This window comes from Trifolium pratense, linkage group LG2, assembly GCF_020283565.1.
Source record: "Trifolium pratense cultivar HEN17-A07 linkage group LG2, ARS_RC_1.1, whole genome shotgun sequence".
Taxonomy (NCBI): domain Eukaryota; kingdom Viridiplantae; phylum Streptophyta; class Magnoliopsida; order Fabales; family Fabaceae; genus Trifolium; species Trifolium pratense.
The window spans coordinates 15,412,751-15,429,733 of record NC_060060.1 but is presented as its reverse complement, the minus strand read 5'-3'; the positions used below and the strand labels follow the sequence as shown (position 1 = coordinate 15,429,733).

The window sequence follows — 16,983 nt, the reverse complement described above, 5'->3', positions numbered from 1 at the left end:
AAAAAATTATTTTTAGGGTTTATTTATATTAATTTTATAATAAACTTAAAAAGTATTTTTTAGCTATAATAGTAATCAAATGAAGTATATTAAAAAGTTAAGGATCATGTTAAACAGTGTCTGAGATACTTGTTAAACATATTAAACAAGCGAAATTAAAAATAAAGACAAACTTAATGCTAGAAATATAACTTTTTATGTTTTTAAGATCAACAATGCTAGATATAATGAAATATAGTTTCGCGAATATCACGAACACACGTTATACTGTTTGTTTATTTACATGATCATATGTAATTATATACTCTTTTTTTTGTGGCACAAATCATGATATATATACTATTACTGTTTATTTTATAGGAACTAAAAATAAAATTTGAAATATTTATAGGGATAACAAAATATTTAATTTAAATAAATAGTATTCCGGTCCTAAATATAAGAAATAAATAATATTGTAGGTTCATTGAACATATCTGACGTATATATTATACGTCAAATACATTAATTGTTCAACTAACCTAAAAACTAATTTATTTCTTATATTTAGGACCGAAGAGAATGTTATGCTTTAGTAAAATGAAATATCAATCGTTAGTTGGTTCAATGATGATTGATGTTGTACTTGGTAGGAATGATCACGGTTCGATCTCCTACAATTGCGATCGATGAAGTCTGAAATCACTTGATATCAGAATTGACTCAAATCAGATTAGAATGATGGTACTTGTTAGATACTAAAATATTGGGCTTATGCTATTGGGCCCATTAGGTTTATAGTCCACTAGGTTTTGCTATATAATAATCTCTTGTAACTCTATTTTATCATGTAATGCAATTCTATCTTAGTTTGTATCTTTGATTTTAACATGGTATCGAGAGCAACGTTCGATCCGCCTTGAACGGTTCGTCGCTTCCGCCGCTTGTGTTCCCAAAAAGTTTGGGGATGTTTTTTGTTTTGTTTCTTATGATCGATTGATTGTCTATGTTGTTGTGCTTCCACTTCAAAAAGGGAGATCTGAAGGTTGTCGTTTACTGCAGTAGGATTTGTAAAGGTTGTAGGAAAATAAAAGCACCGCTTGCAATTAAGGAAGAGTTGGAATTTGTTTAAAGTCATTGTTTTGGGATTATTTAGATTGAAAGGTAGTTGATTTCCCTTTGAGATGTTGAGTACGATAGGAGAAAATTGTAAGAGATTGTTCCTATGTTTGATTGTCGATTGCTGCATCTCTTTGATCGGTAGCAGTTTCTTCGAGGGCAACAATAAAAAGAAATACGTGTGTTTGATGCTGTTTAGATTTCCGGTTTGGTTGCTATCTTCCGGTATTGTCTTGAATGGTTCTTCAATGCAGTGGTTCTTTTGATGAAGGTTTTCCAAGGTAAATTGTTTTGGTGTTTGAGTTAGTAAATATAAAAAAAAAAAAAATGTCAATTTGTTAATTGTTGGGCTGCAGTTTTTATTTGTTGATCGGTCAAGGTTTCAATTTAATGAGTATTAGTTGGTTACTAAGTTTAATTTGGTCCTGTGTTGCAAGTGATGGCACATGATAGTTTTGGTCATTCTGTTGACATCAATGAGTTACGTGTCTTGGAAAATCTTGTTTTGTTTGTATCAGTTTGGTTTAATTTGGTTTCTTTGGATTGATTGTCTCTCTCTATTGGTCTTTCTTGTTTGATTGTCTCTTCTCTCTATTGTTTCTTCTGATCGATTGCACCTCTCCCTCTATTTGTTCTGGTGGATTGCATTGCATTTCTCCCCTATTTGGTTTCTTCTGTTTGATTGTCTCTGTCTAATTGGTTCTCTATGTTGATTTTCTTTTGTCTGATTGCATCTCCCTCCCTATTGATTCTTCTTCTGTTTGAATGCTTCTCTTTTTCTCTCTATTGGTTCTTTTGATTGGTTCCTCTCTCTGTTTGGTTTGATTACTCTCTCTCTGATGTTTTCTTTTCTTATGTCTGATTGATTCTCTCTCTGATGATTTCTCTTCTGTTGGATTTCTCCCCTTTGTTCTTCTATTTTGTTTGTTTCTCTCTCTATTGACGGATTCTTCTGTTTGTGGTTTGATTCTTCTTTATGTTGTTTTGGATTAGTTTGATTTGATTGGTTCAGTTCCCATTTTGTTTGGTTATGGGTCTATGGCTCATTTGGTTTTGTTCGATTTAAATTGGTTTGGTTCAGTTTGGATTGGAACAATTTGGTTTGGTAAAGTTTGGATTTGTTGGATTGGTTAGCTTTGATTGTATTGGATGATGAATTGGTTTGATTTGGTTTGTCTCTCATGATCTGTTTGGATGCTTCTATCTGATGGTTTCTCTCTTTGGATGCTACTTCTCTCTCGGATGATTACTCACTTTGGTTGCTTCTCTCAATTAGTTAGTTATTAGTTGAGTTGGTTTATTTTCTGGGTTAATTTGTAACAAGCTTAAAGCTTAGTAAGCTTTAGCTTGAGGGGTAATGTTATAAGTTTATTTTATTTGTTAGATGTTTTTAGTATTTTGTGTGACAAACTCACAATGCTTCACGCATCATGAGTTTGAGGGTGAGTGTTAGATACTAAAATATTGGGCTTATGCTATTGGGCCCATTAGGTTTATAGTCCACTAAATTTTGCTATATAATAATCTCTTGTAACTCTATTTTATCATGTAATGCAATTCTATCTTAGTTTGTATCTTTGATTCTACCAGTACTAACGTGTACTCCTATAATTAATTGCTTCCTAATACTCTCTCCGGACACAAATATTGTTTACGCAGTGTTTAAGAAATTTAGTTAAGTGTAGTTAATTTTCTTGATTTAATACAAAACATGAGTTAAGTTTACTATATTACCCATTTTGAAAAGTGTAAAAGTGGACTAAATGCCTAAAATAAAATATAATTAAATAAGAAATAGTAGTATTAATTAGTTTAAAAGTAGTTAACTTTTGCTTATAATAGCGACCAAAATTAATTTTCAAATTTTCAAAAAAAAAAAAAAAAATTGTGACCAAAATTTAAAGTTTTTTTTTTCCTTATTTGTGTCCGGAGGGAGTAATGTGATAGATGCCACATGTGTTGCCTAGTGCCTAAACGCATTCCCCAGTAAACAAAACGCAACAACCATACGTTTGTGAAGCTGTCGTGAAATATATTTTCGCGATATAAAGCATTTTCCTTTTAAGAAATTATATCCACTAAGTTCTAAAATAAAATTTATATATTAGTATGTTTAATTAGTGCTCCGAAGCGCTATTTAGCATTTTCCAAAAGTTAAATATAGATATTCTTTCCTCTCTCTTTTCATGTGCTGATCCTAATTTTTTCACTTTGAGTTATCTTCTTCCTCTAGTGATTCGGGGTGGTTCTAGGTCATTTTTTGGCCTAAAATCATCCGTCTCCATATTTTTTTCTTGTTTTTAATTTAAATAAGCGATTTTCACATAGTTACTTTCTTTTGTTTTTAGCGATATTGAATTTGTATTTGCATCTGATGCATTCTATTAATTATTGGAATGAATGAATATCATTATTTTTAGAAAAAAAATATAGATATTCTTTCCTAAACTTTTGTAATTAACTTTTATGAAATTAATCTTTTTTATAATATTTAATACAATATTTTTATTATCTGAATAATTTAACATATGTGTCCTTAAAACACATATTAATTAGTTAGTGTGATCCAAATTTAAATTGGCATCCAGTAGTATGCACTAGCTCTTGCCACCATTATTTGAATGCATGCATCTTCCTCTCTATTCCCACACACAAAACTATCCAACACAAACGAAAACTAAATATCACAAACCTCTTTCCTCTAAACAAAATGAAGTCTTTTTCTTTCTTTCTTGTCACCTACACTTTTTTACCTTCATCTGCTTTTTCTGTTTTTTGGTCCAAACAAAATTATGACAGTGGCTGCATTTCAAAACCAAACAGATTATTTGGCATTGCTCAAATTCAAAGAATCCATATCCATTGATCCTTATAAAACTCTTGAATCTTGGAATACTTCCATCCACTTCTGTAAATGGCGTGGAATCTTATGCAACACCATGCATGAAAGAGTTATAGGGTTGAACCTAGAAGGACATCAATTGCATGGATCTTTGTCTTCCCATGTTGGTAATCTCACTTTTCTGAAAAATCTCAAACTTGGAAACAACAGCTTTTATGGAGAAATCCCACAGGAGTTAGGTCAGTTGCTACAATTGCAACAACTTTATCTCACTAATAACTCTTTTGTAGGTGAAATTCCTACAAACTTGACGCATTGTTCCAATCTCAAATTCTTGAATTTGGGAGGAAACCATCTAATTGGCAAAATACCAATTGAAATTGGCTCATTGAAAAAGCTTCAATTTATGGCCATTTATGGTAACAATTTAACAGGAGGAATTCCTTCATTCGTAGGGAATCTTTCATGTTTAACACGTCTTTCGTTTGCAGCCAACAACTTTAAAGGAGATATTCCACAAGAGATATGTCACCTCAAAAACTTGATAATTTTATAGTGGGTGCCAACAATTTTTCTGGTACATTTCCATCTTGTCTTTTTAATATCTCATCACTTACTACATTTTCAGCAGCAGAGAATAGCTTTAATGGTTCTCTTCCACCCAACATGTTCCACACCCTCCCTAACCTCCTACGTTTTGGGATTAGCATGAATCAAATCTCTGGTCCAATTCCAACTTCCATTATTAATGCATCTTCTTCCATTTCAATATTTGATATTAGTGGAAATTATTTTGTCGGACAAGTTCCAACTCTTGGAGGGCTAAATTTTTTACAACTATTGAATTTGGCAGATAACAATTTAGGTGACAATTCAATTAAGGATCTGGAGTTTTTAAAATATTTGACAAACTGTAGTAAACTAGAAATGCTTTCTTTATTCTATAATAATTTTGGAGGCATTCTGCCAAATTCCATAGGCACTTTATCCACTGAACTTAAACAACTACATCTTGGTAATAATATGATATCAGGAAGAATTAGGACATCTTGTTGGCTTAATTCTCTTGAATATCCAACTCAACCAATTTGAAGGAATTATTCCAACTACTTTTGGGAAGTTCCAAAAGATGCAGTTGTTAAGTTTGAGAGGAAACAAGTTGTCAGGAGATATACCAACCTTTATAGGCAATCTTAGTCAATTGTTTGAATTGGAATTAGATCTTAATAAGTTTCAAGGAAATATTCCTCCAAGCATAGGAAACTGCCAAAAGTTACAATATATAGATCTTTCGCATAATAAGCTTAGAGGAACCATACCTATAGAGGTTTTTAATCTTTCTTCTTTATCAATACTATTGAACTTGTCACAAAACTCTTTGAGTGGTAGCTTACCAAGAGAAGTGGGTATGCTAAAAAATATTGGTAGGTTAGATGTCTCTGGGAATCATTTGTCTGGGAATATTCCTATAACTATTGGTGAATGCATAAGCTTAGAATATCTTCTTTTCCAAGGGAACTCCTTTATCGGAACAATTCCATCCTCGTTGGCTTCTCTCAAAGGTCTTCGATATTTAGACCTTTCAAGGAATCGATTGTCTGGATTAATTCCGTATGTTATGCAAAATATCTCAGTTTTAGAACACTTGAATGTTTCTTTTAACATGCTGGAAGGTCAAGTACCAACAGAAGGTGTCTTTGGAAATGCAACCCAATTAGATATTTTTGGAAACAACAAGCTTTGTGGAGGAATTTCAAAGTTGCATTTACCACCATGCCCTAACAAGGGTTGGAAACATGCAAACCACCATAATTTCAAGTTGATAGCGGTGATAGTTAGTGTGGTTTCTTTTCTTCTCATACTTTCGTCCATTATAACTATCTTCTGGATGAGAAAAAGCAACAAAAAATCATCTTTTGATTCGTCACCAATTGATCAACTAGCTAAGGTTTCATACCAAGACTTACATCGAGGAACCGACGGGTTCTCGGCTAGAAATTTGATTGGATCAGGAAGTTTTGGTTCTGTATACAGAGGAGTTATTGCATCAGAAGATAATGTTGTTGCGGTAAAGGTCCTTAATCTCCAAAAGAAGGCAGCTCGCAAGAGTTTCTTTGTTGAATGTAATGCACTCAGAAACATTAGACACCGAAATTTAGTTAAGGTTTTAACATGTTGTTCAAGTACAGATTACAAAGGCCAAGAATTTAAAGCTTTAGTTTTTGATTACATGAAAAATGGAAGCTTAGAACAATGGTTGCATCCTGAGATTTTAAATGCAGAGCCTCCAACAACATTGGACCTCAGTCTTAGATTAAACATCATTATTGATGTTGCTTCTGCATTACATTATCTACATCAAGAATGTGAGCAATTGGTCATTCATTGTGATCTAAAGCCAAGCAATGTCCTTCTCGATGAAGACATGGTTGCTCATGTGAGTGATTTTGGCATAGCAAGACTTGTCTCAACCATTTCTGGTAATAGTAGTACAATTGGAATCAAAGGAAGTGTTGGTTATGCTCCTCCGGGTATGTCCTATATTCATGAATCTTCCGTTGTTTCTTTGAATTCTCTATGTTTTGGTGTAGACTTAATAATTAATATTTTACTAGTGACATAATATCCCCTCGTTTTGCTACATGTTTTAGAGTATGGAATGGGTTCTGAAGTGTCCACCAGTGGTGACATTTACAGCTTTGGAATCCTTATGTTGGAAATGCTTACCGGTAGAAGACCCACCGATGAAGTTTTCAAAGATGGTCAAAATCTGCATAACTTTGTTGCAATTTCATTTCCTGATAATCTTGGAAATATTTTTTACCCACATCTTGTATCAAGAGATGAAGTGGCGGAAGATGGAAACTATGAAAATCTGATTCCAACTATAAAGGAGTCCTTAGTTTCACTTTTTAAGATTGGACTCGTTTGTTCAATGGAATCACCAAAGGAAAGAATGAATATTGCGGATGTCACTAGAGAGCTTAGCATAATTAGAAAGACCTTTCTCACTGGTGAGATAAACTGATATTTTTTTATGCTTATATGAATTATTACTAACTCATTAATTACCTATGGAGTTATAATTTAATTTTTATCATCTTATTGTGAATTTCAAAATTCCTAAGCTACCAAATACAACTCATAATAATGAGCTCCTTTATTTGAATTTCAGGTTTTCGCACTCATAATTAGTATTTAAAGTTGAACTAAATTTCCAAGTCATTTGTGGAAAGAGAAGTTATGCAGCATGGCATGATGTACTTTTGTTGAGAAACTATATTCAGTCAGCAACATTTGATTCTGTGTGGTTGTGTTCATTGTTGATTTCTCTACAACCTAACCTACTGGTTGCTATAATTAAATAATGTTGTATTGTATTCTAATTCAATATGAGTTATGGATTTTACTATTGTTTCATGTATTTTTAGTAATAGGCCAATTAATGGTTCGAACTCAACTCGCCATTATGAGATTAATGCTCCAATCACTGTAATATTTTATGATCTTTAAGATAGTTTATAATTAAGATCATTTGCTACTATAAAGTTATACATATGAGTGTCTAGCAGAAAAGAGTTTGTTTGTTTGAAGTGTTGTGCAGAGTGCATGGATAATTGGCTTTGTTGAGGTTAATCATTTTTGTTTTCTTTGCTTGGAGCATAAGATTATCAAGTGTTTCTAGTACGATTAAGGGTCCAGAGTAATTCATCAAAATGTATGTCTAGTAATGATAGTATGATATTTCATTTATGAAATCAATATCTATAAATATGCATTTTTGCAGATTCAAAAATTTCATTTATGAAATCAATATCTATAAATATGCATTTTTGCAGATTCAAAAATAGCTATAAATCTGATCCTTTAAGGCTAATATAGTATACTTGCAATTGCAACTAGAGTCAAGTATTGCTATAACTAGAAAATGGCAGGATAAGTCTGGAAACAAGAAAATGAAGAAGTGAAACCAAAGTACTTTTCTGTGCAAAATTAGCTCATATGAGTTCCCATCAACTATTGATTTCCTTTCTTGGTTGTTAAGCTTGCAAGCTTTCCGAGTATATCTGATTCATCAATGGGATGACCACCTTTGTAATGACAGCAATTATAGTATAACAGCAATTGTAAAATCCATAACTGTTCATTTCAACAATATATATGACATTATAGTATAAAGAAACAACAAAAGAATGAGTAACATACCTCAAATTATATTCATTGCAACTCTCAACGATGGATTTTGATGCATTACATTTTAATTCTTCTTGCCATTTCGGCGAACCCTCATCTTTGAGAGTCGCAATACTGAGGAAATTCACATTTGCACAAACCTGCTCTAACCTGGTATACACAATTAATTAGTTTTAAAATGAGAATTTGAACACAAGAAAGAAAAATGACAGAACAAACGATTACTTATTAGTAATTATTATAAGTAAAAGGTTGCAGGCACTGACACATATATCTCTTAATATTTCAATACCATCATTGATGTGAAACATTATGTAATAGTCTAGGTTCATTGCACCACATAAATAAACTAATTAGGACAACTTTATCTTTGTAATTATTACATTTTTTATATAAATTTCTGTAGTTGAAAGACACAGTACTCAACATATGCTTCTCTTTTCACTTCCTTAAATTAGTACCATAATAGCTAGCCTGTATGATATTATTAAAGGGCATAGAGATTAGTCCTTGCCACTCGCATTCTCCTAACAAAATGATTACATTCAACAGAACTATTCAAAGTGTTCATCCATTAGTTTACAGGTAAGATAGATTGTGAGTCCTGTTAATAAGGTAAGGTAGTTTGTGCATTATCTATAAAACCATTTATGTGCCTTTTCACTCAACAACTTAAGCTTCATTGTATGATGGTTCACAACAAACACTAATGATGAAGCACGAGCATACAAATGGTTCTCAAGGTGTTTGGAAATTGAGTGTTATCATCTTTTAAGTTTCAAATCCACCTAATCATTGGATTTACAGAAATGCTGTACAGGAAAGTTATGGAAAAGTAAAACACTAAAAATTTACGGAAAAGTACATGCGAAAAGACATAGCATCAAATACAGTTTGAGTCACGAGTCATGACAACAGATGTGGCTGTTAATGAATAATCAAGAAGGGGACTCTGCTGATGAGATTAACTCACTTGTCAATAAGAATTTCATTATTTTGTGTTGTGTTGAACAACTAGATATTGAATCACTATAAGTCAAATATATCAAAGGTTTAATATCCTTATAGGCAGACAAAAAATAGCCATGACATCAAACACACCTTACGTAATGTAAAAGATACCCTTCTTGAAGCCCTTCTGATGACTCTATCATTCACTTTGTCTATCTGTAGGGGAGAAAATATATTCAGATGCAAAATTAATAGTTTTCGTTAGGTACTTAGGTTATAACCTACTTTCAGCATGCAAAGGTAGAAAGAATATGAAGATTTCTTAAACATTAAACCTTGTGGTGTGGAATGTAATGATGCCATGCATATCGCCCTTCACCGGATAAGAGTACCAAAGATCTAGGGGGGAGATAGATAGCCTTCTTTATACAATTCGAACCATCTTCTGGACTTTCTCCTTTTGTAACAGTACTTGAGGCAACTTTAGGGCGCCAATCACCATCTTCATATCGTCTGAATTCCATTATACAAGGCCCTGCTAATGAAAGGCTGAAAATTAAATCTTCAAATGCAGAGTGAGTGTCGATATGAGGCGACAAACCGACTCCAGGTGGGTACTCATTTACCTATAACAAAGAGACAGTGATTACAACTCAAAGCATCAGATGGTGTTCAAATAATAACAAATGAATGAACAAATATAAATAATAACTTTTTATCATTAGATTAAAAATTCATTAAGATTGAGTCCACTAGTAAGTTATCATACCGTAAGTTGGTCCAAAACTATACTATCAGGATCAACGTTCTTGAAAGCTGGACATGATGATATTCTTTCAAGTATTGGAGAAAGAAATGAGGGAAGGTCACCTAAGCATCGCTTTGTATTAACATTCCGAATCTGCACAAAGTAGAAAGTAGAGTCGGGATTAATCAAAACTATGACAGGAGTCTGCAACTTAGTTGTCATATGTAACACAGTTTCCAATTAGTTCAGAATAAGATCATCAACTAACAAGTTTGGATTCTTTGCTAATTTAGGTACAATAGAAAACGATGTAGAAATAACAGGGGAAAACTCAAATAATCCTTAAAACTCACATCATAACAAAACTCATAACCATAGTGTTGAACCCTTCTTTTGGCAAGACAATTCCAAGGCCTACTGTCAACAGCTTGGAGCAATTCCTGAGAAGATGAGAAATGCCAACATTTGTAAATAAAGTTCTACTACAAGCTACAAAAAGAAAAACTAAAACAAAGGAATGCAAGAAAAAAATGCAAATATGTTAAGCAAAACAATGTAGCATTTGATATGAAAGGAAAAGACTAGTAAACCTCTTCTTCTTTAGCATTAACAAAGTCATGCACTAGGTAAATGCCTGGAATGTTCAGATCTGAGGCCGTCATGGATACAGAAACTAAGTCCTTCACCTGATCCTGAACAATGTAAAGTGTAAATCCATGAATAAACATCAACATACAGTAATTGCTAGGGTAGAAAAGGGTCTCATGTGTTCTACAGTACACAAATGCTTGAAAATTTAAAATTTCTATGACGACTGACATCACCAACTTTAAGTAGAAGTTTAAAAACCTCCCATCCTTACAACCGAGACAGTCAGCTAATCGCGTCTTCGTTCAAGAAAAACAAAGAAATAAATATAAGTCGAGTTTTGATGCACTCATTGTTGCCAAACCGACACAATTGGGTCGCCATCTCAGTCACAGGAACAAGTATTTTCAGTCATTGTCAAAATTTCAAAACATTTTCAAGCATTGATACCATATGAGACATTTCTCCACCACCCTAAAAGCCACCTAAATATAAATAAATAAGAACTTGTAGCATAAACATAAATAATGACATGAACATAAACACATTGCAACTCATGTGGTCTAAGGTAGAGTAAATAGAAGTTCAAAGTCCTCCGCACATCCTTATAGATCACGTAACCAATGTTCACTCGAGAAAAACAAAGAAAACAAATATAAGTTGAGCTTTTGAGAGACTTTATTCGTTTTCCTTGATTTTTGCAAAACAAACACGAATTGGGTCACCGTCTTAGTCAAGGACAAGTAACACCATGAATTTCTACTTACGGGTAATGGCCTTGGTCATTGTTAGAGTTTTGAAATATTCAAGCAATGATAACATATGAGACATTTCCCTTAAACATAAGTCGCTGAATTGGTGTTGATTTGACAAAACCAAAGGAAACAAATATAATTTGAGTTCTGAGTCACTAATATTCATTTTCCTGGTTTTTTGTCGAACCGACACCAATTTAATCACCATCTCAATCGTGAGGACAGGCAATACTATGAGCTTCTACTTAGGGGGAATGACATCAGTCATCAGAGTTTCAAACAATACTCAAGCATTGATTCACATTAGACCATATAAGATACTTTGTCACCCTAGATTAGAAGCCACCTAAAACTAAATAAGAACATGAAACATAAACATAAATAAAACATAAACATGAAACTAACATTCAGACTGAAATGATTAGTATCTATCTATCTATCTACTACCTGTGGATTTGGCTGAAGAACTGAATAACGAATATACAAAGAACGACCACCAAGTTGAGGACAAGGTTGTCCATGTAATGCCATTAAAGCAGATTGAGCAGAACAAACTTCAGAATAAGATACAATAACACGTGTGCCACTATCATCAGCTGCATAAACTCCATTCAGTTCACCAAATTTGGAGAAAACAGAAACAATATCATCATTAGAAATTCCCACAGCTGCTCCACAATTTGCTACAAATAGATTTGAGCTCAATTCATCACCATTCTTTGGACGACCAAATCTTGGCAAACCCATTACTATATGCCACTGATAATGGAATCAATTTTGGGAATTTTTTCAATTTCGATTGGTTGAATTGAACCCACTAAAAATTTAGAGTGGAATCATGGGAACATGGATTTTAAATGTTGAGGGTATGAATCAAGTTTCGTTTTTTTTTTTTATCGAATTGGGGAGAGATTAATCTGCAGAATCAAATTCGATCACATTTGAGTAGAAACCCTAGTCGTATACCACAGTAACATAACAACAAAATATTAAAATTTATCAATTACTAGAATATCGACCCGTGCGGTGCACGGGTCTGATTAGCTGTAAGATATATAATGATTAAATAAGATATGATAATTCTAATAATGTAAGATATATGAAAAAAGTTGAGTAACATTAAACGATAGTTCAACAATAATTTTGGATAAATATTCATACAAAGAAAATTATGTTATCTTACGGAAGATCGACTTCCTTATAGACCACATTTGAAGTCTTAGTCGTATCTTCATCGTCGTCATCGATGATCAATATTTTTAATCCTTTTCTAGAAATAACTCTTGAAATTGCAACATACAACTGATCATGTGAAAACACTGGCGACGGAAGATATATCCCAACATGCTTTAAAGATTGTCCCTGACTCTTATTAATAGTCATCGCAAAAGAAATCATTATAGGAAATTGTCTCCGTTGAAATTTAAAAGGAATTCTCACGTCAGATAGTGTCAGAGAAAATCTAGCTAGATTTTCATACCTATAGGTATGAAAACCTGATCACCAATATTACTTTCTGAAATAAATTTTCCTTCAAGAGCACGTTTTCTCAATCTCGTAATAATAAGTCTTGTTCTATTGCATAATCCTAATTTTTTATTCAAATTCCTTAATAGCATAACTGGAACTCCAACTTTAAGTTTCAACTTGTGATTTGGAAGTCCCGACGTAGAAATCGTGTTCAAAATTTCGGGAGTATAAACATCATCCACTGTTTGACCGTCTACATTTTGTGTGAGTGATAACTCAAATATGTTTTTTCTTCACCAGGAATTAAATCCAACATATAATCATTTATTGTGTCGACTATTGAATTTTTAGGAGCCAGTATAGCTCTATTTTGGAAATACCTTATATCGTTCATGTTTTGTAAAAGTTGGGGATAGGTGCTTTCAACGATAGAAGCAAGAGGGTCACCTGAATTTGGAATCAATAAATCTGATGAAATGTCAAGTTCTAAATCATCGTCGTTGTCATCTTCAATTTCTCCATCGCCAACACCCAAAACCCATTCAGAAAACAATCTTCTTTGTTCAACGTCTGCACTCGAAGCACCACCGAGAAGCCTCATGTTTTTACTCAATGTTAAAACTTCACAAAAATTCCAAAGAACCGAAGAATTAATAGTAAAATGAACAACTTCTGGCCTTGTACCTTTGGGTATTACTGGTAGAATTTGTCTAAAATCTCTGCCAATAACAACAACTTTTCCACCGAAGGGAATGTGTTTATTTTTTTCATCAACAGACTTGAGAATATCTTTTAAAGTTCGATCAACAGCTTCGAAACAGTGTTTGTGCATCATTGGTGCTTCATCCCATATAATGAGCTCTGCTTTTGGTATTAATAGCGCCAAAGGGCTTTTAGGAACTATGGTACATGTTGAAAACTCGTCAACATTTAGAGGAATACAAAACCTTGAATGTGCTGCTCTACCGCCAGGTATAAGCAATGCAGCCATCCCACTTGAGACAACTATTAAAACTATCTCACCTTTTGGGCTTAATGCGGCTGACATGGCCCTTCAGATAAATGTCTTCCCTGTACCACCATAACCATAAAGAAAAAACACACCATGTTTGTTTTCGTTAACTCTTATCATGATTGTGTCATATACTTTACGTTGCTCTGAAGTCATAGTTGACATCAATCTAACATGTTCCTAGCTAATGATTGTTATAATTCAATTCGTCATGTATTAAACTATTTTGTATATCAGGAACTAATGATGTGTCTGCTCTAGGCATTAGAGGATAATCTTTTAAACTCTTCCCACAACTACGTAACATCATCTCAATATCTGCTAGTGCATATTGTATCAATTGATCATCGCTTAATATTAAATCTGCAATGTTAAAATCAAAATAATGAATGTGATTATTGACATGACTATGGTTGTGTTTGGTTGTATTGCAAAAAAAATTGATTTAGCAGAATTGAGTTTGATAGATTTGATTTTGGTTAAAAGTGAGTTAAACAGAATTGATTTATGTTTGGATACATTAACGTAAAAATAATGGGTATTTATAAAAAATATCAATTCTTTTTCCATTATTTTTTTTGACAAAATTCTTTTTCAAATTTTAAAAAACTACAATTTAATTAACTGCATAATAAATAATTTAAAAAGTGATATAAGCAAGGTTACATGAGACATTGAAATGTGAAAGATGCTTTTTTTTATAATAAATTTCAATATTGTTGAAGGTGTTATAGTATGAGAATATATATATAACTTTCCAAATCACACGTGATAATAACTTTCCAAATCTCACATGACAATTATTCTCTAAATTTATGTTCCGGTAGAAAAAAAATCATTGATCAGGAAAGACATAAAAATATTTCGTGATGAATAATATAGTCAACAATAATTTTGATATGATATACTTTTAAAATTGATGGTGTTTATCAATTATTGCACATAATTTTAATCACAATTAGTATACTTGCCATTGTGTATACAAGCTTATAATATAAAAGATTTTTTTTATAATAGAGAATAAAAGCTTAAATGATCAATTCGTCCCGTAAAATAGTCTCCGAATAGGTAAATTTTTTGTTTTTTTTTTTTTTTAGTTTACAATGAGTGGGAATTGAACCCATGACACCCAATCCTGAAATCTCTCGCCACTAGACCAAACCTAGTGGCTTAAATCCTTTTGGTTTTAGTCCCTAACGTTAAATATCGTTTCAAAAATGATGACATGATAAAAGGAGGATGAAGTCTCAACATGAGGTACCAAAACAAAAAAAAAAAAAAAAACCAAAAAACATATTTTTCTTCTTTTTTCTCTAAACTTAGAAATTGACTCATATTTCCCTGAACCCATAAATTGCAAAACATGTTTTAATGGATTCGATTTGAGAGATTCAAAAGAATAAAAGGAATAAAAGGAATAAAAACAAGTCATTTTATCTTAAAAAGTTTGTGAAACTTTTGGTTGACATTTGAGGATATAAAATTGTTTGGCTAAAAATTCATGTCAAATTATAAACCAAAAAAAAAAAATTCATGTCAAATTTTGAAAATGGTGATTAGTAAATGAATATGGTATTTTGATTAAATCAAAATAAATGGTGTATGAGGAAACTCAATTTTTTATTGGTTAAAAAGTTTTATGGAATTTTAGGTTGAGGAGAAGAAAGAAAAAGAAAATATTGTGTTAGTACATTCAATACAAATTTCTGGATTTAGGGAAATATGAATCCATTTTTGGGTTTAGAGAAAAAAGAAGAAAAATATGTTTTTGAGTTTAATTTCATTTTTTTGTTTTGATCCCTCTAAGTGGATGACTGACATCATTATTGACACATTATTCCCGTTTGCCAAATCAGACATTGTCACATCAACCTTGTTTGCCACATCATCATTTTTGTAACGACACTTAACGTTAGGGACTAAAATCAAATGTATTTACACATTCATGACTATTTTAAAACAAAAAAAAAATACAGGGATGAAAACAAAAAACTCACGAACTTACAGAGACGAATTGATCATTTAAGCCAAGAATAAATATAAACAAACAACACTATACATATTAATTAAATGAATAAAATATTTTGTTTAACAAGCCAAAATGGATATATATATATATATATATATATATATATATATATATATATATATATATATAATCTCCTAAATACAAGACTTTGCCAAGGGAGACTAAGAAGTTAAAAGAGAGTCAAAATACAAAACCATAAAGAAACGGTACAAGGCCCAAACAAGGCCTAAGACTAGACCACTAGCTATGGCAGTTTAAAGTTAAAGTATTACTCGTCGCTTTCAACCACCGATAGGAAAAAGTTTTGATCTTGTCCAACATCTGATGCAAAGAATTTGCTGAGCCTCTAAACAATCTATGATTTCTTTCAGTCTACACAACTCACACGCAAACGAGCCATATGAGTTGCATAAAGAAGCGTCCTGCTTGAAGACCATATGCTGAAATAGTAATTTGAACAAAATGATCCGAAGGAGTCTGAGCAGTCACCCATGAAGAGTCAATCCAATAACTGACAAGAGACCAAAGAGAATCGAACGTGCTACAGGAGAGGAACAAATACTGAGTCGATTCGACCGCTCCACAACCAGAAACATAATAATGAGCCGCCGGGGATAAAATGCCTCGAGAGACCATGTTTGCTTTGGGTGGGTAACCTGTCTCACGCCTCCCCTCATGCTCTGAACCCTAAAAAGTGAATGAAATATTGTTTTTTATAAATTGGAACGGAAAAAGTATATAAATACAACTTGTGAGAGAACATGTGTTTGTTTTTGAAATCCTAATTTCTCTTAAATCAAACTCATACATTTTTTAAATCCTAATTTCTCTTAAATCAAACTCATATACATGCATTTAGCTATTAGCGTGTGCTGTAGACTTTTTTAAGCCATCTTCATCCACATTTACTTTTTTATTTTATAATTTATTTAAATCATTTAAATAATAATAGAATAATTTTGCTTGACTGTGCCACCCTGCAGTTGAACTGTAGGTAATCCTGGTACTAGCTATTATCTGCTAAGATGATCAAATTCTATGATCTCACATCTTGTTCATCAACCAAATGAAGCTTTTATCTTTCCTACCATTTTAATTTTGTGCAAATTCTATGATCTCACATCTTTGTTCATCAACCTTCTTTTATTTTCAAAAAATTAGCCCAGAGTCAATTGTCTTTTGACATTTCCAATCGAGAAGAAAGAAAAAGAGTAGGCCTATATTATATCTTAAGAATTGTTTTGTTTGTTTGAAATTGAAAGAAGTTTGAACATATAATTAACATCCAAACACTTA

The 16,983-nt window shown here is 32.4% G+C and overlaps 1 protein-coding gene and 1 pseudogene across 2 annotated transcripts; one reads left to right on the top strand and one right to left on the bottom strand.

Moving 5' to 3' along the window:
• The first annotated feature begins 3,718 nt into the window (after positions 1 to 3,718).
• LOC123907530 lies at positions 3,719 to 7,494 on the top strand (annotated as a pseudogene).
• A 262-nt stretch (positions 7,495 to 7,756) lies between these two features.
• Positions 7,757 to 12,159, bottom strand: LOC123907529 (alkylated DNA repair protein ALKBH8 homolog). 2 transcript variants are annotated; one of them, XM_045957828.1, is made up of 8 exons: positions 11,624 to 12,159; positions 10,424 to 10,525; positions 10,187 to 10,273; positions 9,855 to 9,986; positions 9,421 to 9,711; positions 9,236 to 9,301; positions 8,147 to 8,284; positions 7,757 to 8,031 (listed from the first exon to the last, which is right to left on the bottom strand). In XM_045957828.1, the coding sequence occupies exons 1-7, from the start codon at positions 11,921 to 11,923 to the stop codon at positions 8,228 to 8,230; spliced, it is 1,035 nt and encodes a 344-aa protein (XP_045813784.1). In that variant the 5' UTR covers positions 11,924 to 12,159; the 3' UTR covers positions 7,757 to 8,031; positions 8,147 to 8,227. The 2 variants fall into 2 exon arrangements, with proteins under 2 accessions (XP_045813784.1, XP_045813783.1); XM_045957827.1 differs by having other exon boundaries at positions 7,757 to 8,007; positions 11,624 to 12,151.
• Positions 12,160 to 16,983: the final 4,824 nt, after the last annotated feature.

Excerpts from the sequence above, each read along its gene's own strand:
- LOC123907529 (XM_045957828.1), bottom strand. The coding sequence starts at position 11,923 with ATGGGTTTGCCAAGATTTGGTCGTCCAAAGAATGGTGATGAATTGAGC. Across the intron at positions 10,274-10,423 it reads TTAATGCTAAAGAAGAAGAG|GAATTGCTCCAAGCTGTTGA; the intron begins GTTTACTAGTCT and ends TCATCTTCTCAG. Across the intron at positions 9,987-10,186 it reads GTTATGAGTTTTGTTATGAT|ATTCGGAATGTTAATACAAA; the intron begins GTGAGTTTTAAG and ends TACTTTGTGCAG.